Below are 25275 nucleotides of genomic sequence, written 5' to 3'. Positions count from 1 at the left end.
GCTCCCTGGAGGGAATCTGCCCAGAAAAGTGTTTAACTTCTTTGTTCTCCCCTAGAGCCAGTTAACTTGTGTAATGGCTTTTCTCTGCTACCCCCATGGCTTTAAGCCATTTCCAGCAGCTGAGCAGCCTAACCTAAGCCATCTCCCTTGCCTTTGTCCCCTTCCTTACCCCTACACACTTAGGAAGTGTTGCATTCCTGCTCAAGATCAGCTGGCCCCATGGGAAATGGGGTTGTGGTGTATTGTCCTTGGAAAGCGGGGGGAATGAGGATAAAATTTAGGTCAGTGGGTCACATGGGTCTGCGCCTGCGATCCTCACACCTCATGAGTCACTAGAGAATGCTCATTAACTGCAAGATCACAGGGCTCAGTGCCGGGGATTTCGCGCTGGGGAAGTGTGTCAGATCAGGCCTGTCTTTAGCCTTCGAATGGGCCGTACAGGCAACAGCAGGGCAGGTTTCCCCCATGCGCCACATACTCCCCCGTGTGACTTTTTGGAGGGGCCTTCTTAAGGGGTGAGAGGGGAGTCTGGTCTCCAGGAGGGCAGCTGCTGCTGTGATTTGGAAGGTGGCTGGTTGCCCTCTGGGAGCTACACCGAGAAGCTCCATGCAAGGGCCACCAAACAGTTCAAGAGCCTTTTGGTCGCTCCTGAGCTGGGCTGGATTCAAACCTGCCACCTAGACAGTCCGTGGCCCACACTGAGCCCGCCACCCCCCCCCAGCACAATTCCACCATCAAAAGCCTCGTGCAAAGGAGTGTTTTTTCCTTGGCCAGTGCCCATGTGAGGGCACAAAGCAGCATTCTGGGACGCGTGCTCCATCTGCATGCTCCCAAGGCTCCTGTGAGCTGCCAGCCCTGGGATGAGGAAGAACGAGTGGATCTCGTCAGAGCCAGGGACTCAGGTTGGAGTTGGAGGCATGGAGAGGTCTCTGCTGTTCCCTGCTGAAGAGGAACATGCTCTCTGTTCTAGATGCATCCCTCTTGCATGCTTACAGTTTGGAGAAGCAAACCTGAAGTGGAACCATTCAGTGCCACCCCTTGAGGTGGGCAGAGGGGTCTCTAGAGGAACATGCCAGCTGCTCCCTGCATGAAGGCGGATGTATCTGACTTCAGATTCCCCAAGGGGCTTGGCTGGAAAATGGAGCTTTAAAAAGCATCACATTTTGTAGCTTCCGCGCCTGATTTCAGGGCCTTGATCATTCACATGTCCCACTGTCTGGGTCCAGTAGGTTGGTTCAGTGGTTTAGCCAGCTGTCTGAGATGCTTTTTCAAGGACGTATATCTTCCTTTCTCAGCAGGGGCTTTGGGTCAGGGGCAACATCCTTTCCTCTTACTGGAATGGCTTAGTGACAATAAGTTAACCCTCCCTTTGAGGCTTGTCACTGACCAGTCGGAGTTGCTCTAGGGTGAGATAGGCACAATCTTGAGAAGGCCTGGCTGCCCACAGTGTAAGGCTTAGATGTCCTGGTAAGCCAAAGAGACTTAGGCACCCAGCACACATTGAAATTCCATCTGGTGGGGGGCGGGTAGGGGCCTTTGAAGACCCCAGCCTGGGCCCCCTCAGTGTTCTGTTTGTGGGATCTTATCGTTTGTGGCTATCATCGGTGACTGCTTGTGGCTTCGTCTAGATTTTAGTGGTTTTAAAAAAGAAAAATCACGCAAAGAAATGAGGGACTAATACGAGTATCGACAGCTAGTGCCTGGTACAGCGCCCACTGCCCAGCCAAGTCTGCCAGCTAGCACCCCAGTCCTGAAGGGCAAACCTTGACTCACAGCCCTTCCGGTCCCAGGCTGCTTCTGGGTAGGCGCAATTGGGCTGAATTGTCAGAGCAGTGTTCTTGGAGGTGCGGATAGAATTCACCCTAGAGATGAGCCCATCACAGGCTGCTCAGCTGCTTCGGCCCCAGCTACGCTAGGAAAACGGGTGTGTTTCACACGTGGTAGCCAGCACACTTAACATCCTTGTGGAGAAAAGGCACATGATAGCTTTCTGGGTGTCAGCCAGGTAACACATGTTAAGCTACAACTTGCCCTGTCTGCACTAGGGTTTTGTACCATCCTAGCTAACGTGTGATCGTTACAACCAGTTTTAAAACACTGCCATGCCTTATTGTCCTACTGGACACAGGGCCGGAGGGTCAGTCTCACTCCCCGACAGAGCCACCCTTCTGCAGCAGGCTACGTCTCAGCAGCGTGGCATTGAAAGGGGAAGATGACGGGCAAGGAGCTGCCCAAACTGGCAGCCATGGTGATGAGTGCAGTGCACAAAACCAACCACATCACAGCCTTCCCACACCAGCTTGGCCCGCCGGGTCTACAGCCCTGGGCACCAATATCCAACAGCTGTGATCAAGATGATGCATTGCATACTGGGAGTTGTAGTCCCTGGGCGAGCTGTGGGCCGCCATTACCGATCTAAGAGGCGGGTAGGGTAACCAGACTCATTGCTAGTGATGAACCTGCCCCTTCACTCCTGGCTGCTTGGTTTAATTTCAAGACCGAATGGTGCTGCTTAGCTCCCGAGGCTTTGTCTGCCCCCACCAGCGTGGAGTACAGCCACCCTTTCTCTGTCCTGGCAGAAGGCACTTAACCTCCTCCTGAAGCACTCGGCGGACGTCAACGCCCGCGATAAGTACTGGCAAACACCGCTCCACATTGCCGCTGCCAACAGAGCCACCAAGTGCGCGGAGGCCATCATCCCCCTGCTGAGCAGCGTCAACGTGGCGGATCGCACAGGCCGCACGGCGCTGCACCACGCCGTGCACAGCGGCCACATTGAGGTGAGCGGGGTGCTGGGAGCATCACTCCCGGTGCGCACGTGCGTTTTCCTCCCTGAGGGGGTGCGGGCGGCTGGTCCGGAGGGAGGAGTCGCTCGGGACTTGGGGGTTCTCAGTCTGGCTCTGTGACCTTGGCATCTCAGCCTCCTTGTCTGTGAAGTGAGGGTGATCTCTCGAGGGAAGAGACTATGTGGAACTGACGCAGTGACCGACAAGCTCGGGACTCTGGCCAAGTTGCTTTGTTTGCAGCCGTCTGTCCGCCTTTTGGCTTGGGAGCTCTTTGGAGCAGGGCCTGTGTTCCATGCTGTGTGTGCAGCGCCTGGCACAGTGGGGCCCTGCGGCTGATCAGAGCCTGGAGGCATTACCAGAATACAGACAAGGGGAGCCATGAAGCCTTGCTAAGCTGCAGGCTAGAGGGGGCAAGTGCTTCGTCCTTAGGTGCATGCGCTCTGGGCAGGATCCTCAGACAGGGCAGTGGGGAGCCGGGGGTTGGCAGGGAGAGAAATCATCTACCATGGACACGCAGCATGCAGCATCTGTTCCCTGCCCTCCGAACCCACCCGTCATGCCAGCACGCCCGTCTGGAGGGAGCCCTCTCTGGTATGACTGACCTCCTCTGGCCACATCGCCGGCTGGGCATGTTCAGCCAGCCAGGCTGGGGCTGCCGTTACTCCTAGGAAACGTTTAAATTGCAGCAGCGCCTGGAGGCCATCTGGGCCCCATCGCTCCAGGTGCTGCAGAAAGCGCAAGGCTCTCATGGGTGCCGGGGTGGGGGTGGCAGAATTTGGTGGGAGCCGTTCCTCTAACTGCTTCCTCTCTCCTCCAGATGGTGAACTTGCTCTTAAACAAGGGGGCCAGCCTGAGCACGTGTGACAAGAAGGAGCGACAGCCCATCCATTGGGCAGCCTTCCTAGGTACATCTCCCTCTTGCCTTGCCCCTCTCTCCCTTTGTTAGCTGGCCCTGTTCTGATACAGGTACTTCCCAGTTCCCCAGCATCCGCTTTTTGGACTCTTCTGCAGGTACAGCTAGTGACACAGGCAATGAGTCTGGGGGGGTCTCACGGCTGTGGGTGTTCTCCCTTTCCCCCCGTCTCACCAATTCTGCACATAGTACCCCAAAACTGTTCCCTCCTCCTGCAGCTGCGAGCTCTTCGGGTGTCATTCCGCACCTGGGCTGGCATACTCGGGCCTGACTCCGTGTGACTGTTCGTTCGGCAGCCAGGGCTCCAGATCGCTCTTGTCCCGGGCCTGGGTGCGTTTGGCATCACATGGCTTACCATGTGGCCTGGGATGATTTAATTGGGGATTGGTCCTGCTTTGAGCAGGGGGTTGGACTAGATGACCTCCTGAGGTCCCTTCCAACCCTGATATTCTATGACTCTTTGAGAAGGACAAAGCCAGCTGAGATCTGGCAGGCACGGTGGGAGGAGAATCCTCCTCTGGACTCTCCCATCAGCGTGTGGTTGCAGGGGGGTGGGGGAGATGCTGGACTTGGGAGGGCACGTAGCACCTTTCGGATGCAAAAAACGTTATGAAGGTGTAACGGGATAGCCTGCCCGGGGGGGGGGGGGGGGGGGGGGGCAGCCAGCCTTGATTGGTCAGGCCACTTGTGCCACACAAAGCTATCTCCTGGCCTCAGGAACAGGACTCCCTGGGGTCAGGTGATGGCCTGTTACGCCCTGGGCCTCGTAAAAGGGCAGAGAACTCAAGCTGGTGGGGAAGACCACAGGGAGCAAGCTGGGCTTCTGGGGAAAGCCCTGAATTAGGGGCTGGGAGGACTCCAGGGAAGCAGCCTGGCCATCAAGACTCCAGCCCTGAAAGGCAGCCCAGAGGGAGTGATGGGAAACTGAGGCAGGGGGTGCTACAGGGCAGGTACGCCCTGTGACATAACACCTCTTCTCTCCTCTGTAACTTATGGGGGAACAAAGTCTGGGCAGTGACCGTCAGGGGGAAGGCTTGTGCCACTTGTTACGCTGCCGTCAGGCCCCGGTCCTGCTGCCATTAGCAGGCCGTGGCCAGGGACAGGGCGCTGCACGGGGGGGGCGGTGCTAATACCACACCAGTGCTGCGCAGATGGGGGAAAGCAGGTCCCCTCCCACGGCTGGCGTCAAGGGTACAGCCTGTGGGATTGCCTGGCAGGAGGACTGAACTGCAGGGAGTTACAGCATTTCAACGCGGGGATATGGAGGCTAGACAAAGCTCTCGATCCACTTATCAATCCCTGCCTATCCCACGTGGAGCAAGTGAAGTCAAGCTAAGACATTTCTATCTGAATTGCCTTATTAGCAAGCTTCAGGGCATGGTTGGGGGACGGGGAATCTTTCCCCCTCTGGGTCACCCGTGGAACACGATGGCGGGTCCCAGTCTGGTGGCTGTGTATCGACCCCGATCCCCCGTCGCCACCGACTCGGTCGCGGTGGTTGGGACTCGCCGGCCGCTGAGGTGCTGCAGCCCTGAGTTCCGGTTTCCTTGGCTCAGGGCATTTGGAAGTTCTGAAGCTGCTGGTGGCCCGGGGAGCTGACGTCACGTGCAAGGATAAGAAGGGTTACACCTTGCTCCACACCGCGGCAGCCAGTGGCCAGGTCGAGGTCGTGAAGCACCTGCTGAGGCTGGGAGTCGAGGTGAGGCCAACGGCGGCTTGGCAAACGAACGTGGCCAATTCCAGTCCAGCGCCACTGCGCGACTCGGGCTCCTCTTGCTCTGTGGACTCTAAGGAAGGCACTGGGTGTAGGCAGACGCTGGGAGGTGTCCCAGGAGAGCGTGCAGCGTTTCCAGCCATGTTAGTACTTGGGTGGGTGACTGCCAAGGAAATCTGTGGGGGTGCTGGAAACTCTCTGGCTGTCGTGGGGGTAGTGAGTGGGCATTCTCACCCGCTGAGGTGGCGCAGATCCCAGCGGGATGCTGCTGGACGTGAAGCTAGAGAGGGAAAACTGAGGCTCTGGTCACTTGTGCTTTCCCCAGGAGTTAGGGGAGTTAACGCCATTGTCCTATGCAAATTCCCCCTGGAATGAATAGCGTTTGGCCCTTGTTTCAGTTGGATTTGGGACTTTTCTTCACCTCCTGTGCTGAGCAGTCGGCATTTGCTCCTGTTCCTGTGATGACTTGAAGGGGTCCCTGGGAACGGTGGGTGGGTGACTCGTTGGGCATGGATGGGGAATGTGTGGAGGAGAGCAGGGATTGATGGCTTCTGGTTCTCTGTAGAGTGGGCTTCCCTCCCCCCTCCTTTTTCTTGGCCAATCCCAGTGCATCCTTACCCAAGATCCCCTGAAGTCTCTTGGCTCTGTTCGTTCCTGCAGATCGATGAACCCAATTGCCTTGGGAACACTGCACTTCACATCGCCTGTTACATGGGCCAGGACGCCGTGGCCAATGAGCTGGTCAACTACGGCGCCAACGTCAATCAGCCCAACGAGAAGGGCTTCACCCCTCTGCACTTTGCTGCCGTCTCCACCAATGGGGCCCTTTGCCTGGAGCTCCTTGTGAACAATGGAGCCGACGTGAACTTTCAGGTACACCGGCTGGGGCCGGACCATGCAGACAAGATGTGCGGGGGTGGCAGGCGGATGAACTCAGTGGGGTGTGAGGAGTTCAGAACCCAGACACATGGGATCTTCCAGGGGCGGATGGAACTTTCACCCCTCGATTGCCGAGTTCGGGGACAGTTTGTCACCAGCTGGCTAGTTTCCCCCCTCCCCCTCCCTCTCTCTCTCTGCAGAGTAAGGAAGGGAAGAGCCCTTTGCACATGGCTGCCATTCACGGACGGTTTACGCGTTCTCAGATCCTCATACAGAACGGTAAGTGTCTCGCTGGACGCTGAGCTAATGTTCTTCTCCTACCATGTGTTTCACTCCAGCTCTCTCACCAGCCGGTGCCTCCCGAGCACCCCATCCCTCTCTTCTTTGTCAGTGTTTAATAGCATCTTCCAGGGGAATGAAGTGCCCTGCCTCCCCGCCAAAATCAGCTCTGGTCCCCAGCTGATCAGCCGTACCCCTCTCCGGTCGGCAGCACGGGGAGACGTATGCTAGGTCTAGATCTTAGATCTCATGGAGCACCAAGCTGAAATTCCAGCCGCATGGAAGCTCAGAGCCAAAGAACCGTCAGCGCTTCTAGATCCTGCCTCAAGAGGCAATCTTCCTCTGAGTCCAGTGCCAGCTGCTGTCTCGGCTGCTGTGGCCAGGGCTGAACCGGGGACTGCCCGAGCCAAATGCGGGACCTGCTACAGCTTGAGCTAAAGAGCCCGGGCTCCCTCGCTGGGGCTGCACTGGACTCAGACGCTTCGCAGATCAGGCATCGGAGGTGTGCGTGGGTGTGGGGAGCTGGGGCTGTAACACACGCTCATCCGAGGGTTACGGCAGCAGTTACATTGGGCCTTCTGCCTGGAGAACGGCAGCGTGACGCTGTCTCGGTGCAGTGCTCCACAGCCCTCCGTGGGGAGCAAGTCTTGGGCTGCCTGGGCCAGGAACTCCCCACTGAGCCGGCTGCCTCTTGCTTTCTTTTCTAGGCAGTGAGATAGACTGTGCTGACAAATATGGCAATACCCCCCTCCATGTTGCTGCTAGATACGGCCACGAGCTGCTAATTAGTACTTTGATGACGAATGGTGCTGACACTGCAAGGTGAGGAGGCCTCCAGGCTGAAACCCCCTCTCGCTGGGGCCTGACGATGAGGGAGGTGCACTCGGGCAGAGAGCAGGGGGCGGGCTCATACAGTATTGACGTGAGGGATTCTGGGTTTTTTTGCCTTTCTCTGAAGCATCAGTGATTCTCCGTGGCTGGAGACAGGAGCGGTTAGACAGGAGGCAGAGCAGAGGAGCCTTCTTAGCTCCCGGCTGGTGGATCTTGCTCATGTGCCCAGGGTCAAACCAATCGCCAGATTTGGGGCAGGGGAGTAATTTCCCCCCAGGTCAGATTGGCAGGGACTTTGGAGCGTTTTCGCCTTCCTCTGCAGCATGGCACCCGGCTTGCTTGCTGGATCATCACTCATGTCTCCCCTATGGGCCTTGGGCGTGGGTAGCCCTTCGTGCCACAGGCAGAGAACTGGAGACGCTGGTTGATTTTCCGGAGGACTGAAATGTTTTGATCTAACTATAGTCACTGGGCTTGATGTAGGGCTCTGTGGGTGGACCTGCATGGCCTGCGTTTAGACAGGAGCTCAGACTAGGTCATCTCACGGTCCTGTCTAGCTTTGGGCTCTGCTGCTGTGCGGGAGGAAATTTGCTGAGCGTAGGGAGGGCTGACCGGGAGACCCTGCAGGCTGACGTGGGGTAGGATTCCTTCTCCGTGCACGCTGCGCTCCTGGCCACCGTCAGGGGGCCAGGAGGAAGGACTGTCCGCTCGCTGGGGCTATGGCTTCAGAGGGCAGCGAGCTGTGACCTTTTCTTTCCTATCTGCCCTCTCTCCCTCTCGGCAGGCGTGGAATCCATGACATGTTCCCTCTGCACTTAGCTGTTCTCTTTGGATTTTCAGACTGTTGTCGTAAGCTACTTTCCTCAGGTGAGCAAAGCCTGCAGTGGCTTGGGGAGAGGAGAGGGGGGCATGTTGGGTGGGGAGGGAGCTGGCGAGTTCTCTCCTGACCTGCCGCCTCCTGCCCCGCAGGTCAGCTGTACAGCATCGTCTCCTCGCTGAGCAACGAGCACGTGCTGTCCGCGGGTTTCGATATCAACACACCTGACAACCTTGGGAGGACGTGCCTCCATGCTGCTGCTTCCGGAGGGTGAGTCCCTGCCCCAGGGCATGGCCAGGCATCGCGCCGGGCTGACCGGCCAGCCCTCTAGGGAGAGGCGACCAGCTGCTTTTGCCCTGTCACAGGGACATAAAGTTCATTAGCCCCTGTGCGTACCACAGTGTGTAATGTAGGCGGTGTGATCCAGTGGTCAGGACACGATTGGGGATCAGCTCATCTGGGTTCCGTTCCCAGCTCTGGGAGGGAAATGGGGGCTAGTGTCCAAAGCAGGGCCTAGGAGCTGAGCCTTTTGATTCCTGGTTCCGCTGTGAACGTGCCGTGCCTCTGGGCAAGTCACTTACCTTTGTTCCTCAGTTTCCCCATGTTTAAAATGGTTCCCTGTCTCCCGGGGGTACTGTAAGGGGTAATCAGGTCATGTTTGTAAAGCACTCTGAAGAGTGTCAATGCGAAGTATTAGTAACTAACGAATTGTATTTCCTCGGTGTGTTTAGTTCGCGGGGCCCACTACAGTTCGATTTCATGCCATTGCAGAGTGATATCACAGAGCTGAAGGAGAACGCTTAGCACTGCAGAGCGGGTTGCACAGCTCTCATCTCAGCGGGGGAGGAGGGGCTCATGGAAGTGGTGCTTTTCCTCTGCTCAATCAGCAAGTCGGGCTAAGCAGGGAACAGCAGTCAGGGTCGTAGAAATCCAATGCCTAGATCATGCTAGCGGCAGAGGTCAAGTTTTATTACCCGTCGCTGCCTGGCTGGAATACCTAGATATAATTCCCAGTGGCTGCAGAGCAGCAAGAAGAGAGAAATTGAGGCACGAGCGTGTTCCGTGGAGAGCTAGAGAGTTGCTAGTGATAAGGGCAGCCCTCAGTACAGTGGGTCGTCTAGGCACCACGCCAGTAGGGACAGGCAGGGCGCTCGATTGTGCTCTCTCCTCTTACAAATGTGAAAGTGGGCTGTCGGCAGAGTGTAGGCAGAGCAGTCCTAGAGGGGCGACGCTGACGATAAGAGGGACGGCGTTCAGGTTCTGCGTGGTTCACCCCAGGCCCCTCTCAGCAGGTGTCCTCTCTGGTCCCTCTGCAGGAACGTTGAATGTCTTAATTTGCTGTTGAGCAGCGGTGCTGACTTGAGGAGGAGAGATAAATTTGGAAGGTAAGTCCTGATGGCAGCACACCCATGTGAAGGTGCAGAGAGAAGCGCTTTGTGAACAATCGCGCCCCCAGGGCTGGGGGACAGAGAACCAGGCGTTAAGGGCGAATCTGTCTTCAGCCGAGCCCCTTTGGCTGGGAAGATCTGCGCTGAAGGTGCTCGCAGAGCAGAAGTCACCCATATTCATGTCCCCTCCTCCCCCCACTATGGGAGCCCAGCTCTGCTTCTTGGGGAGTTGCTGCTGACCCAAGGGGGAGCTGTTTAGCTTGGGGGGGTTGCATATTGCTGTGCCGTGTGTGTGTGTCAGTCAGCCCTGGCTGCTGCCCAGCGGCAGCTGTCTCTGCAGAGTCTTGCATTGTGAGGCCGCTGTCTCCTTGGGTTTGTAGCCCCTCTGCCTAGCAGCCGGTGTTCCTCACCCCATTTTCTGCTCTCCTCCCCAGGACTCCATTGCACTACGCAGCTGCCAACGGCAGCTATCAGTGTACGGTGACGCTGGTCACCGCCGGAGCCAGTATTAACGAGATGGACTGTAAAGGCTGCACTCCCTTACACTATGCTGCTGCTTCGGATACGTACAGGAGGTAGGAAAGCCCCGAGGGACCTGCCTCCTATAGCAGCTGATGCTGGATACCACAGGGCAGGGCCTAACCAGGATGGTCCGTGGTACTTCCTGATTGGAACGGGTACCCAGCTGTTCCCTGGCTCCCGCCAGCTGGTGGGAAGTGGTGCCTGGTGGCTTCTAAAGAGGAGGAGTGTTGCATAGAGTGTAAGGGAAAGGAAGGATAGGCCAGTGGCTATCTGTGGGCTCCTGGGGTCTACTCCCAGCTCTGCTGTGGGATGTTAGCAAGTCACTTCCCCTCTGGGCGTATGAAATAAGGATGATGCTGACTTGCCGCTGAGGAGGAGGGTTACTTAGGACCAACAACTCTTGGTCCTAAGATGGTAGAAACAAATCGCTGATGAAGAACAAAGCCCCCTGCTTATGCTGCTGGGCCCACGTGCTGCAGAATATGGTTCTGCTATGAAGGCAGCAGGAAACGGGTCCAAAAGAACCGACATTCACCCTAGCGTGGCGGCAGGAGAGGGCAGAACCGAGGCTCGTCCAGGGCGGTGTGGCTGCTGCTGCAGGGAGTGGGTCTGGACCTGGCTTTCCAAGAGCGGAACGCGTCCGGGCGTTTGCGAGCTGGCTGGGGTCGCTTCAATTTCCCCATCCCCCTCGCTTGCTTTGTCTCAGCCAGCTGACGCAGGCTTGTGATCTTTCAGAGCGGAGACTCATTCAGGAAACAGCCATGACACTGACGAGGAGCCACTGAAGGAGTCCAGAGTGAAGGAGGCATTCTTGTGAGTGGCCGATCTCAACCCCCTGCTTGAGGATAACATTTGTCGTCTGTCCCATCTTGCCGTTTCACTGCCGTCCCATGGCATGGGTGGAACCCTGTCATTTTCCCCACCCGCTCTCAGCTGAGTGGCACCCTCCGAGCCAGCGAGCTGGGGGCATCTCCAGCAGGCATTGGAGTGACTGACTTTTAATAAGGATCTGCCCTTGGATCAAAAGTGCCTTGAGGCAGATCCAGTCCTCACTAGCTGGGGTACCAGGGCATGGCGCTCTCATTGCCATTAAGGGGAATTTCAGGGGGGGCACTGAGTCCTTTTCGTGTCCCGTGTGCTGAGCAGCAAAGATCTGGCATTTGCACAGAATCTGTGCTGGCTGCTTAGACCTGGCCCGGCAGGCGCGTCCATGGGAGCGTATGTCTGACCACCTCCTCTCCCCGTGCTTGTTGCAGTTGTTTAGAGTTCTTACTGGATAATGGTGCGGACGCGTCACTCCGGGACAAGCAGGGATACACCGCTGTCCACTATGCAGCTGCCTACGGCAACAGACAGAACCTCGAGCTGGTAAGCAGGCTGGGGGTGGGTGGCAGTCGAAGCCGCCTGGTGCCCTTTGGCTTACAGGAGACTCGAATGAGGAGTCCTCCCAGGGAGAAATAGGGGGGAAGTTTCTGCTCAGCCTCCGCAGCCGAATCTGGGAGTCTGGCAGAAGGCTTCTGGGGAGTGGACGGGGGCAAGTGCAGCAGCCAAATATGCGGGGGGGCAGAGCTGTGTGACGAGGGAGGAAGGAACTGGGATTATGCTGTAGGTTTAAAAACCCTTTGGGCTCCTAGTCCCCCTCCCTCGGATCTGGCTGAGGAGGGAAACCCATGCTTGCCAGCTTGCCAGTTCCCCCAAAAAAGATGAGATGAGAGCAGAGAGGAGACTTGGTGACTGGTGCACACAGATGTGCATGGATTTCAGGCCAGCTGCCAAAGACAGGATGGTAGCCTCAGCCGAGGAGCCGCAGGCCAGTGAGCGACTGCACTGGGCTGCTGTGGTGCTGCTGGGCATCTCAAAAACACACGGAGATGCTCTCCTGGAAGACGGCATTGGAAGGCCATTTTTAAACACCCGTGACGAAGGAATCCATTTGGGGTGCACCAATGCACAGGGCAAGCACCCTTCTAAAAGGAATCAGACTCAAATATCTGTGCCCTCAATCCCAACCTCGTTAGTGAAATCAATGGGGAGATCTACCCCATTAAAGGAATTTCTCCATTCCGGGTTCCCAGCATGTGGCTTTGGTGGAGTCGGGGGCTGGTTTCCAACATCCCAGATGCTCCCCACAAGCAACTAGTGGCGTTGTCCGTGGAGGCCAGAATGGAGGAGCAGGACAACCTGAAGAGTTTACCGTGGCTTGTTTTGTTGCAGCTCCTGGAAATGTCTTTTAACTGCCTGGAGGACGTGGAAAGCACCATTCCAGTCAGCCCTTTGCACTTAGCTGTAAGTTTATCTATTGTTGACCTTTGACCCATGACCTGAGCTCAGGTGATCAGGAAAATAAACATCTGTATCTTAGACCGAGTTCACATGCTGCCTGAATTAGTGCAAATGAAACTAAAGATCTCTTGCGAGTAGGAATAAGCAAAGAAACTTGAAGATTATTTGAAAATAGGCTTGGGAGTGAGCCTGCAGCCTGGATCTGAGGCCTGGTGGTATAACAGTTTGCATACGGCCACCTTAGGTCTAATAGAAGCTAGCATTAGTAAGTAACCTTGGGTTAGAAGATATCTTGTGCTGTAAAGGTTTTATTTAGCCAGACTCGTTAACTGCACTGTATAGAGAAAGTCTGTCTCCACAAAGGCTCGCAATCTCCAAACTGGGCAGCAGAAATGGCAAATACGGACAAAAGGCCAAGACTTAATCAAATACGGTCTCGGACATAGGTGGGTGTAGAGAATAGGTTCCTAAAGAGAGAATCAAACCCGCCCCACAGTAGGATCTCGGGTTGGCAGGGTGGTGACAACCTTCACACTTCATCTCACCTTCAGGGGAACCCACAGGCCCAGGAGTTGGTGAGTGGAAGTGACACAGTGTCTGCCAGTATTCTTGTCTTGTTTCCTAGTCTGTGATTTTTGGCTTACACAGATTGCGGTGTTAATAAAACTCGTAAAGTCCCTGTGGGTCATACCAATGGAGAGGATCTCCATTAATCTCTAAGTAGCCACCAAAGACCGCACCTGCTCCTAGTGCATTTTGCACCCCAAATTAAACTAAAGGCTACACTGTCCTGACATCGCTCCTGAAGAAACAAGGTTGGCTTTGCTGCCAGTGATGCCATGTGCGCAGTAGGGCTAAGCACACTGGAAAGGGCTTCCTGCCTGATCATGGGGTGTCAAGCTCTGAAACAGTGGCTGCTGTTCCATGGTTAAGCACCGATATTGTGCTCTGCCGTCTGAGACACGAAAGGAGGGGAATTTGCAGTCTAGACCAATGTCAGCAGGTTGTATCCCCTTCTCCATTGTCTTGTGGGCAGCTGGGCAATGTCTCAATTTTTTTAAGCTTGGCTAATTTTTCAAGGTTTCTTCGTAAAGATTCAGGGCTTCAGGCCAGAAGAATCATAGAATCATAGAATATCAGGGTTGGAAGGGACCCCTGAAGGTCATCTAGTCCAACCCCCTGCTCGAAGCAGGACCAATTCCCAGTTAAATCATCCCAGCCAGGGCTTTGTCAAGCCTGACCTTAAAAACCTCCAAGGAAGGAGATTCTACCACCTCCCTAGGTAACGCATTCCAGTGTTTCACCACCCTCTTAGTGAAAAAGTTTTTCCTAATATCCAATCTAAACCTCCTCCACTGCAACTTGAGACCATTACTTCTCATCCATTAGATCATCTAGTCTGGCCCCTCATGGGCCACAGAAATTATCCCCATTACCCCTGTATTGAACCCAATAATTCATGCTGGCAGTACGAATTCGTTTTGATCGTTTTCGAACGAGAATAGCTTATTTCGAATTAGTATCGTGTTGCATTTACACAGCAGCAGTGGACAAGTTACACACAAGGGAAACAAGGGCACATGTCAGCATATTGCAACTGCCGGGCAGTCGTATGCTACTGTGCCAGCCGCTGGGGCAAGAGTGGGAGGCATAAGCAATCTGGACAGCAGCAGGAGGACAATGGGGTATTTCACTGTCCCTTCCATAGCATGCACCTTGGCAGTTCCCTAGGCACTGGCCGGGGTGGTGGGAGCGTGGTCGGCGTGGTATTGAGCTTTCGTTATAACGGTGGTAGAGAATTTTTACTGCCCCTTCCTCCTGGACAACGTGTGTCTGGCTCCCTTTCCTAAGGGGACGTGCTCTATGTTGCCTGCAGGCCTATAACGGTCACTGTGAAGCCCTAAAGACACTTGCCGAAACCCTCGTGAACCTTGATGTGCGGGACCACAAAGGGCGGACTGCGCTGTACCTTGCCACGGAGAGGGGCTCCACGGAGTGCGTGGAGGTGCTCACCAGCCACGGTGCTTCCGCCCTTGTGAAGGAGAAGAAGAAAAAGTGGACGCCGCTCCATGCTGCAGGTGGGAGTGGAAAGGCATCTCTGCTGGGTTGGTCAGTGGATTGAGCACCACAAATCTCAGGCAGGACTCTTTGCTGCGGAGTCAGCCCTTCAGAGCCCAGGCCTCCCCCTGCCTTACCCACAACGGGGCCACAGACAGCCTGCTTGGCTCAGAGTGACTTAACATGGCTCCTATTGAGGTCATGAAAGGGGAGGTGGCAGGGTAACTGGCCCCTTCAAGCAGGAGCGGGGTCCTGTGACCAATTATCTGTTGCCCCAGAGGGCCTACAGGAGTACCTGGGCCTTCTAAAAGAGGAAGCTGTGGCTTGATCTGTAGACTCATAGTCATAGAAATGTTGGGCTGGAAGGGACCTCAAGGGGTCATAAAGTCCAGCCCCCTGCGCTGAGGCAGGACCAAGTAAATCCTAGACCTGTCCTGACAACTGTTTGTCCCACCTGTGCTTAAAACCGCCCCAGTGACGTGGATTTCACAATCTCCCCTGGAAGCCCACTCCAGAGCTTAACTCCCTTTAGAGTTAGTAAGTTTTTCCTAACGTCTAACCTAAATCTCCCTTACTGCAGATAAAGCCCACTGCTTCTTGTCCTACCTCCAGTGGACATGGACAACAATTGATCACCGTCCTCATTAGAACAGCCTTCAGCATATCTGTAGACTGTTAACAGGTTCCCCCAAAGGGCAGGTCTACACTACTGCTTACTTCGATTTAAAGTACATCACTCCGGGGCAGGAAAAAGACCCCCCTGAGCGACGCAAGTTTTGTGCTTTCCACATTGGTGGAGATGCTCTCCCACTGACACAGCTTACGCTTCTCGACGAAGTGGAGTGGTCATGCCAATGGGAGAGCACTCTCCTGTCAGCATAGTGCATCTTAGACTTGCCCTCAGTTTTCTCAGAACTAAACATCCCCAGTTTTAACCTTTCCTTATTGTTCTGGTTTTCTAAATCTTAAATCATTTTTGCTGCTCTCCTCTGGACTCTCTAGCTTGTCCACATCTTTCTTAGAGTGTGGCGCCCAGGGCGGGACACAGTCCAGCTGAGACCTCACCGGTGCCGAGTAGAGCAGGACAGTTACTTCTTGTGTCTGACCTAAGACACTCCTGTTAATACACTCTGGATTGAGATTAGTCCTTTTTCTCAGTTGCATCACATTGTTGACTCGTATTCAATTTGTGATACGCTCTAACCCTCCAATATTTTTCCACAGTACTCCTTCCTAGGCAGTCATTTCCCATTTTGTACGTGTGCAACTGATTGTTCCTTCCCAAGTGTAATACTTCGCCCCTTGTCTTTATTGAATTTCATCATCTTGATTTCAGACAAATTCTCCATTTTATGTTGTTTTGAATTCTAATCCTGTCCATCAAAGTGCTTCCAACCCCTCCCAGCTGGGTGTCACCCACAAATCTTCTAAGCATATTCTCCACTCTATTGTCCAAGTCATTAATGAAAATATTGTCTAGTACCGGACCAGGACTGACCCCGATGGGAACCCACTAAAGATGCCTTTGTAGTTTGACAGTGAACCATTGATAACTGCTTTCCAAGAACAGTCTTTCAACCGAATGGGCACCCACTTTATAGTAGTTTAGACCACATCTCCCTAGTTTGCTTGTGAGAGTGTCATGCAAGACTGTGTTAAAAGCCCTACTAAAATCAAGGTATATCAAGTCTACTGCTTCCCCATGGCCAGTAACACTGTGTATGTCTCTGTAACTCCTCCCTCCCTTGTGTGTCTCACAGCTGCCTACGGGAACACAGATTCCCTACACCTTCTGATTGACAACGGGGACAGGGCGGATATCACCGACGTTATGGACATCCATGGCCAGTGAGTCCATTCTGGTTTCTCCGTAATATCTGTTGTCTGCATGAGGATATCCTTCCTGACCCAGAGCAGTGCGTGGCATGCCAAATGGCCGCATAGAACAATCAGTGATGGTCCCCTGAGGATCTTCCCAAAGTGCTTTGCAAAGAATTAAACCTCCCAACACCCCTCCAGCCTATCTTACAGAAGGGGAAACTGAGGCAAGAAAAAGGACTCATTCAAGGTCATGCAGCAAATCGGAGGCAGTGCTGGGAATAAAGCTCAGGACTCCCAGTCCTCCTGCTCCAAGCCCCACCTTTCCTGCTGTCACCCTAGATAGCACTGTCCTCCCAGAGCTCATATAGAACCCAGGAGTCCTGACTCCCAGCACCCCTGCGCTCTCATCCCTAGACATCACTGACCTCCCAGAGCTGGGGTAGAACCCAGGAGTCCTGTAAAACAGGGATTTAAACTTGCAAATGTTCACTGCCCTTCCCAAGCCAACATCCTTCTCCTGTGCTCCCCCAATCATCCCGCAGAACCCCACTGATGCTGGCGATCATGAACGGCCACGTCGACTGCGTCCATCTGTTGCTGGAGAAGGGATCCACAGCAGACGCAGCAGACAGGAGAGGCAGGACTGCGCTGCACCGAGGGGTGAGTGAGCGTGACGGAGCTCAATGCGGGCCCTGGGATTTCTCTCACTGGGTTTCCTGCTAGTCGCTTTGTCCTAGGAAGGGCTGGTGACACCAACACTCTCCATTATAAGACCCCGTGTTCAGTTACTTATAACATTGCCCAACTTTGACCCTTTGGGCTGAAATTTCGCATGCCAGGCTTCTGCCTCAGGCTGAATTTTTGGGGCAAATTTCAGCCAAAACGGTTCAGCCACCCCTGAGGACGAGGCAAAGGACAATGTTTTTAAAAATTCCCGGCAACCCTTTTTCTTTGAGGAAACTCTAGCGCCCCCTGGCGCCACAGCCAGGAGTTGAAATTCAGCACAGTGCCGTTTGCTGTTCCTGTGCAAATCCAGCCACGTTCGCCGTAACTCTGCCTGCGCCTGGCATGTGGAGCGGTTTCCCGCTGGGCCGGAGGCACCGCCTCACAGCCATGGCTGTTCTTTACCCGGCACAGGCGGTGACTGGGTGTGAGGACTGCCTGGGAGCCCTGCTGGACCACGATGCCTTTGTATTGTGTCGGGATTTCAAGGGTCGAACCCCTATCCATTTTGCGTCGGCGTGTGGGCATTCAGAAATCCTGAGGACCTTGCTGCAGGCAGCGCTCTCTACTGACCCTCTGGACTCCGTGGTGGATTACAGCGGCTACTCACCGATGCACTGGGCTTCATACAGCGGTAAGAACCCAAGAGCCAGGACGCCCCTCTGTCCTCTCTGCCTTATACCTATTGCAGACCAAGAGGGAGCTCAGCTAAAACAGCCCTTCCTCATTCAGCACTAACGACACCATGGATAGAAGACTGTATTGTTCTGGGGCCCTACTGTAAATAAGATGCTGAGGCTCACAGAGCCTCCGCCCTCTGGGTTGGGAGTGACAGAATGTCGTTGCCATCTGGCTGTTCAGGATTTGAGATGAAATCCTGGATGTCAGCAGCCAAGTATCCGCTACATGCAGGCCACCCCCTTGTGGAGTCCCCTGGCACCTGTGCGTTGGCCAACTCAGCCAAGAGGCCAATGAGTGGGGCAGAATTAGGGCTTGTCTACACTTGAAATGCTAGTGTCACCATGGTAGCGCTTCGGCGCAGACCCTACCTATGCCCCCAGGAGGCTAGTTAACCCACCTCCCCGACAGGTGGTAGCGAGGCCGATGGAAGACACGGGGCGGTCTACACCAGGGCCAGGTCAGCTCACCTACATTGCTCAGGGGTGTGAATTTCTCGCACTCTGCAGCAACATTGCTGGATTGACCTAATATAGACCAGGCCTTCGAAATGTCTGAAAATGCAGCAGGATTTTACCGTTAAACAAGAAAGGGGACCAATCTCTCTCTGGCCGAGAGGAGAAGCCAAGGGTTTGCCTTGCTAGCCGGACTGGTATCATCTCTTGTCATACTGCACCAGGCTGTTCGTGTCCAGTCGGATATCCCACTGCCAGCAGCCAAGACTTCACAGTTCAGATGAATGGCGCTCGCTTGCCTTCCCCTCCTTTAAATAAGGAACCCGGCCGGCTTGATCTCACCCCACGGGAGACTGCAAGAAACTTCTTCCTGCTTGCACCCCCGATGGGTTCCCTGGGCCTTGGAAGAAGCGAAGGGCTGGTGGGGGGGTGTTAGTTCCATGCAAGTCTCCTCCCCTCCGTTGTCAGTCTCCCAGGGGTGAGAGATGATTGCCAGGATGCTGTCCAGCTCACCGCTCCACTGTCCTTTCTCCCTCTTTGCAGGACATGAAGATTGTCTTGAATTGTTACTTGAACACAATCCATTTGTGTACCTAGAAGGAAACCCCTTTACTCCATTGCACTGTGCAGTGTAAGTCGCCATCAGCCCCGGAGCCAGCTTCTTCTGCATCCTGGTTTGGAAGAGTGTGCAGGAGCGCGTGCAGAGCAGGGCAGGAACGGACGGGTGCTCTTGGAATGACGGGCTGGGCTCCAGCTTCTTGTTTTCCAAGGGCTCTTAACCCCAGGGGCTGCAGAGATTGACCGTTCTACCACGCCCTCCGTTCTGGGGTGCCCTCGGAATCCAGTAACCGGACTCTTCCCCTCCGGGTCCCTTCAGGGGCTGTGTGGTCAGTGTGAACCACTGGAGGGTGCATTGGAGCCAGGCAGCCACGGTCCTGCCATCAGCATGGGGGTGGTTCAGTGATTGTCGCTTCGTAGCCAGCTGGACTAAGCAGGCATCACCCTGGAGCCCATTCCGCTGGCCAGCGGGGAGTGCTGCACCACGGCATGGGGTCTTCCTTCCCCTGCCTGCGGCTCTTTGGACTGAGCTAAGCCATTGCCTGGCGCATTGACCGCTCAGCCCAGCCTTGGTTTTCATTTTCCCTCTTGTCGCCCCTGCAGAATTAACAGCCAGGAAGGCACTGCTGAAATGCTGGTGGAAGCATTGGGTGCCAAGATTGTTAATAGCAGAGATGCCAAAGGAAGGTGAGCGGCGTCTTTTAATCTCGTGGCTCAGTCTCTCCCAGGGTTCAGTGGAGCCTGGGGGAAGCCAAAGGCCCACTTAGGTTCCCGCTCGGTTGCTTTTGTGCTCCAATCCCATTGGCTCTCACTAGCTGAGCCGGGTGCAAACTGGGACACCTCCCGGGGGCACCCACGAAGTGGTGACAACACTGTGCCCTCCGAGTTACTCCTGACCCCCATGTTGTGCCGTTGCCGGGGCTGTGGGTTGGAGCAGATGTGACAGCAAGGTCCTGGCAGCTTGGGGTGATCAGAGAAGGGTCCCCTGGCACCCTGTACGGGTCAGACTCACCCCAAATTCCGTCTTGGGTAACTACATCTAATTCCCTGTGATCTCAGCTGCATACGACGTTTGTTTTTACTTCCTGTCCTAAACGGTCACAGAGCGGCAGTGTGCACCTGCACAACAGCCGCGGCGTCTTCCTTCTCTTCTCCTCCCCCCACCCCTCCCCGCCAAGGCCGCACCATCGGGTCAGCGGCAGACTCCCTGGCTGGCAATTGTCCTACCCTGGGTGGTCATGGAGAGCAATGGATCACCATTCAGTACTAGGGCATAGGTTTCTGACGTGTTTCTGGGTCCTTGGGAATGAAAGGCACCAGTGTTGCCCATCACTGTAAGTATCTGACTGGGGTCCTCAACCAGGCTTCTGTAGTTGGAGCGTCCCCCTGCAGTCCTGGCCGAATTTTGCTAGTGCGGATGCAGTGGTGTCTCCCCTCACGCCCTCCCCTCTCCTTCCAGGACACCCCTTCACGCTGCTGCCTTTGCAGACAACGTCCACGGTTTACAGCTGCTGCTGCGCCACCATGCTGAGGTAGACACAACTGACCAGCTGGGAAGGACCCCTCTCATGATGGCTGCTGAGAACGGGCAGACCGCAGCAGTCGGTGCGTAGCAACCCAGCGCTTGCTTCCTCGCCCTGCGTCTGGCTCCTCCCCTTGAGTCACCCTGGTAGATCCTTTCCACCCACTCAGACTGACGTTTGATTCCAAGGGAATTTTAAGATCCAAGGCTGGGCCATGGTGACGGGATGGAATTGACAGTCGGGTGGGAGGCTCTGGGCTGGCAGTTGCTCAGTTGCAGGCTGGGGTGTTCTAAGCAGAAACCTGCAGTGTTCTGAGTGTTCACACACACCCAGTTGGGTACTGTGCCATTCCACAGCTAGTGGGCATGCGGTTCCTGCTGCCTTATCCCTGAACTAAGGGAGCCTGGGCTGCGTGGGCCTGACCCCATTTGCCTCTCTTGGTTGTAGAGTTCCTGCTGTACAGAGCGAAAGCAGATTTAACTGTGCTGGACGTCAACAAGAACACAGCTCTTCACCTGGCCTGCAGCAAGGTACGGGACTGACCCTTCTCTTAAACAGTCATGTCCACTATGGCCTTCAGTCCATGAGCCTCAAAACGTCAGCACGTGCTTATCTGTGCCCTGCTGGTGAGAAGAGATTGCACCCCTAGGCATTTGCACAGGTTGAATTAAGCCAGTGTCAACCCAGTGTGGACGCTCTGGTGTGAATGTCAGTGGCTTATTTTGGTTGATCTTAAATCTGTTCTTAATCAACTTAAGCTAAACAGAAATAAGGGTTGTCTACAGTGGGAGTTATTACTGATTAACTCCAGGTGGGGACGCTCTTATTCCGGAATGAATGTACCTTATTACAAATTAGGTTTAATCCACTTTAGTAGTGGATTAAGCTAATTTGGAATAAGGCACTTTATTTCGGAATAAGAGTATCCACACATCCGGATAATCAGAAATAGTTAATCTGCTTTAAATTCACATTTTACCTTATTTCAGAATAAATTTCATGTGTAGACAAGCCCTAAACCCGGTTTAAACCGAAATAAGCATCCACCCAGTCTTTTGTGACATCGGTTTAACTAAATGAATTTAAAATCAGAGTTTACATGAATAGTTGGGCCAAAGTCTGCCTTGATCTGCAGGAGAGAGAGCCAGAGTCTAGGGAAACTGAGTGCCAGACTGCAAGACTGAACCCACCTGAGTTGTCGCTCTGGCTCTGAGCCTGGGAAATCTTGGACAGATCATTTCGGCTGGGATTTTCAGAGGAGCCAAAGGAGTTAGGTGCCCAAATTGCATGGAATTTTAAAGAGACGTGGGTGCCCAGCCTTACCCTCTCTGCCTCAATCTCCTTAGCTTTAAAACAGGGATCATGCTTGCCTGCGCCGGGAGGATGGTGGGGGTGTGGAGTCAGCAAAAAGATGGATAGGACCACAGATGTTCTTTATTGTTCTGTTAAACCCCCTCTTGGATGGGCTTTGGGTCCGTCCCACCGGGGTGATACTGGCACATGAGCGAAAGAGGAGTTGGAGAGGTCCATCAGCATCAGCTGGATTTGAAACCTGGGGGGCGGGGGACAGGAGGTTCCAAATCAGTGTGTCGAACGCAAACAAACCAAAAGAGGGGAACAGTTTGTAACACAGCAGGGTTGTTACTTTCAGACCCCTGAACAGAGAAATTGGGTAGGAGGAGGAAGTAGAGAATGGAAAGCCCGCTAGTCTGTGTATTTCTCCATGCAAAGATGGGTCAGCATGGCAGCGTATTGAAACAGGACCGTTCTGCAATGCCCGGGCGGTGTGAGAACGCCATTTGCAGAGACACCTGGGTTCTCCCTCCACGCCTTATGCTCCTTAATCTTAAACTATTTTTTTGTTTGTTTCCAGGGTCATGAAAAGTGTGCCTTGTTGATCCTGGGGGAAACCCAAGACCTTGGCCTTATCAATGCAACTAACAGTGTTCTGCAGATGTGAGTATGTGAACAGCTGGTGTGAATGGGGGAAAAGGACACTGGGGGTTTCGGTTTGATTTGGGTTTTCTTGTTTTTGTTTTTTTATGGGTGGCTGTAAATGTTTGGAGGAGTGAGGGAAAGGGGAAGCCAGGGGGTTGTGGGTGAGCCCAGGAGGAGGGGCAATCCCTGGGCCGGAGTTCTAGGTGGAAGAATCACACGTTCACACACAATAAAGAGCCCTTTGGGATATGGATGTTTTCCCCCCAAAGCAGCCTCTGACCTTCTCTTAGCCTTGTAGAATCTCAGTCCAAAGGGAGAATATCCTAGGTTTTGTCAATCTGCATAGCCTGCAGTCCTTTGCAATAACCTCTCGCTTCCTGGTAGTTCAAGGGAGGTAGATTAGGCTGTAAACTGCTGCTCTGTCTTGAAACTGTCCAAGGGCTTTCACTAAGTTGCACAGATCACAGCCACCTGCCTCTTTCATACAGAAGTGTGACCCGCCGAGACCATTCCCAGCATGTGCTGTGCCCAGACTGCTCTCAGCAAGGTCAGAGCATTGCCTGCTGGGACTTGGAATCTCCATGGGCCACACTTCTGCAGAATGCCTTTGTCTCCCTGCGTCCTCCCGGGGCTCAGCCTTCCCTAGGTCCTAGCTTCAGTTGCGATACCTTTTGTGTGTTGAGTTTGTGTTGCTCTCCAGCCCAGAGCTAGTTCACCTTCTCCCCAGCCGATCAGAAAGCTCTCCCGGGGCATGCCAGTGCCAAGCGGAAGCCGCATGCTACTGCTGAGGGGTCTGTGTGTCAGCAGCTCCACGCGGGTTGGCTGGATTGGAAGTGCGTCAGGGAGACAGCTCCAGATGGAAAGGGCAGCGGAGTTGTCTGCCCTGGCAGGGCTCAGTAATGTGTTCCCTTTTTCTGTGGCCTGCAGGCCGCTCCATATTGCAGCTCGGAACGGGCTGGCCTCTGTTGTCCAGGCCTTGCTCAGCAGAGGTGCCACCGTACTTGCAGTGGATGAAGAAGGTGCGTATGCCTCACAGCTGGGATCTCTGGCGGATGGGCGGGGTCAGGTACAACGTAGTCTCTACGTGGCATCTTCTTGGGCAGGGGTGGCTGGTTGGGGTTCTCAGACAGGCACCTAGACCTTGACTTGGATTATTTCCTCATCCCCATACTGAACATCGTTATGCTCGTGTACTGAGTTTGCTGTCGGCGATGTGGGAGCAGCCCTTGTGGTGGTAATGCCATGATCCCTGTAGCCTGGAGAAGGCACATCCAAGCTCCGCATCCCAGTGGGGCAACAGGTCTTATTGACGTGGCTTTCGCCCCATGGGTCATCCTCTGGGTCACCTGGGGCCATGCATGCAAGCTCAGAGCTGGGATAAGGATAAAGAAGCTATTTCCTCATTCTCATGTTCCGTAGAATCTGCGTATTGGGGGATCAGTGAGTTTTCTCTCTGCTTGGATAAGCCTGATCCTAAAAATATTCACAGCGTGTCCTTCCTGCTACCAGAGGAAGGGTTTCTGGGCCTGGCAAATAGGACCCAGTTGCTTTTGTTTTCCCCCCACTTAAATTCTGGCCTGGTTTTAGCAGGCCTGAGTCCTGCACTTAGGATGGAAGAATCCCATGCACTGCTACAGACTAGGGACTGAGCAGCTAGGCAGCAGTTCTGCAGAAAAGGACCTAGGGGTTACAGTGGATGAGAAGCTGGATATGAGTCAACAGTGTGCCCTTGTTGCCAGAAGGCTAACAGAATTTTGGGCTGTGTAAGTAGGAGCATTGCCAGCAGATCGAGGGACGTGATCATTCCCCTCTATTCAGCACTGGTGAGGCCTCATCTGGAGTACTGTGTCCAGTTTTGGGCCCCACACTACAAGAAGGATGTGGAAAAATTGGAAAGTGTCCAGCGGAGGGCAACAAAAATTATTAGGGGACTGGAACACATGACTTATGAGGAGAGGCTGAGGGAACTGGGATTGTTTAGTCTACAGAAGAGAAGAATGAGAGAGGATTTGATAGCTGCTTTCAACTACCTGAAAGGGGGTTCCAAAGAGGATGGATCTAGACTGTTCTCAGTGGTAGCAGATGACAGAACGAGGAGTAATGGTCTCAAGTTGCAGTGCGGGAGGTTTAGGTTGGATATTAGGAAAAACTTTTTCACTAGGAGGGTGGTGAAGCAGTGGAATGGGTTACCTAGGGCAGTGGTGGAATCTCCTTAGATTCATAGAAGGTTAGGGTTGGAAGGGACCTCAGGAGGTCATCTAGTCCAACCCCCTGCTTGAAGCAGGACCAATCCCCAATTTTTGCTCCAGATCCCTAAATGGCCCCCTCAAGGATTGAACTCACAACCCTGGGTTTAGCAGGCCAATGCTCAAACCACTGAGCTATCCCTCCCCCCCATCCTTCCTTTGAGGTTTTTAAGGTCAGGCTTGACAAAGCCCTGGCTGGGATGATTTAGCTGGGGATTGATCCTGCTTTGAGCAGGGGGTGGGACTAGATGACCACCTGAGGTCCCTTCCAACCCTGATATTCTATGATTCTAAAAGCCTCAGGAACAGCCAGAGCCCCAAAGCAATAATGTGAATTTCTAGGATCCCATTTTTCCGTTAAAGCCCCACACTCCAGTCCTAGCTCCTCTGCTCAGGGAATAAAAATTGCCCTGGTTGAAAAAATTGAATCCGCAGTTCTGGACATGTTTAAAAAACAGTCAAAAACCTGTTGAGCCAGTTGCCTTTCTCCGAGACCACAAATGACTAGCCCAGCTACAGCCCTGCCCAGGAAAACAGGTGACGGGTTTTGCACAAGGTCTGAAGGCTCCTGCCAGGGGGTGGGAGTGAAACCCAGTGAGCAAAGACCCCTTTTCTAAACCAGCAGGGTCCAGTTCGACCCCTGCACTGGTCCCGGTTGCCTAGTCTGGGACAGGGAGAGTAAAAAGGTGCCACCCATGCAGTTCTCCAGCATCAGGCGCTGTCCGTTTCCCTGCATGTCGTGGGCCCCATCACATGGTATCTAAGCGCCCCAGAGTTTTTAATGCCTTTCTCTGAGTGCACTCCTGTGAGGCCGGGCAGGGATCCCCACTGGGGAGCTGTGGCACAGAGAAGTTAAGTGACTT

At 54.2% G+C, this 25275-nt stretch overlaps 1 protein-coding gene across 3 annotated transcripts in view; it reads left to right on the top strand.

Moving 5' to 3' along the window:
* The window catches only part of ANKRD52 (ankyrin repeat domain 52), a 53948-nt gene that overhangs the window by 13532 nt on the left and 15141 nt on the right, over positions 1-25275 (top strand). For 2 of the 3 annotated variants that reach the window (XM_078849592.1, XM_078849591.1), the window contains exons 5-27: positions 2580-2780; positions 3604-3691; positions 5256-5398; positions 6074-6286; positions 6493-6571; positions 7279-7393; positions 8187-8269; positions 8372-8489; positions 9536-9604; positions 10042-10182; positions 10865-10942; positions 11386-11497; positions 12344-12415; positions 14289-14490; positions 16231-16318; positions 16834-16951; positions 17429-17648; positions 18691-18778; positions 19309-19392; positions 20165-20310; positions 20676-20758; positions 22102-22184; positions 23094-23185. In XM_078849592.1, coding sequence (XP_078705718.1) covers positions 2580-2780; positions 3604-3691; positions 5256-5398; positions 6074-6286; positions 6493-6571; positions 7279-7393; positions 8187-8269; positions 8372-8489; positions 9536-9604; positions 10042-10182; positions 10865-10942; positions 11386-11497; positions 12344-12415; positions 14289-14490; positions 16231-16318; positions 16834-16951; positions 17429-17648; positions 18691-18778; positions 19309-19392; positions 20165-20310; positions 20676-20758; positions 22102-22184; positions 23094-23185 — 2716 coding nt within the window. Of the gene's footprint in view, positions 1-2579; positions 2781-3603; positions 3692-5255; positions 5399-6073; positions 6287-6492; positions 6572-7278; positions 7394-8186; positions 8270-8371; positions 8490-9535; positions 9605-10041; positions 10183-10864; positions 10943-11385; positions 11498-12343; positions 12416-14288; positions 14491-16230; positions 16319-16833; positions 16952-17428; positions 17649-18690; positions 18779-19308; positions 19393-20164; positions 20311-20675; positions 20759-22101; positions 22185-23093; positions 23233-25275 lie in introns of all 3 variants that reach the window. The other variant, XM_078849593.1, reaches the window with a different exon arrangement.

This window comes from Lepidochelys kempii, chromosome 20 (genome assembly GCF_965140285.1).
Source record: "Lepidochelys kempii isolate rLepKem1 chromosome 20, rLepKem1.hap1, whole genome shotgun sequence".
NCBI lineage: Eukaryota > Metazoa > Chordata > Testudines > Cheloniidae > Lepidochelys > Lepidochelys kempii.
The sequence above is the reverse complement of the archived record's forward strand: the minus strand, read 5'-3'. Positions and strand labels throughout refer to the sequence as shown.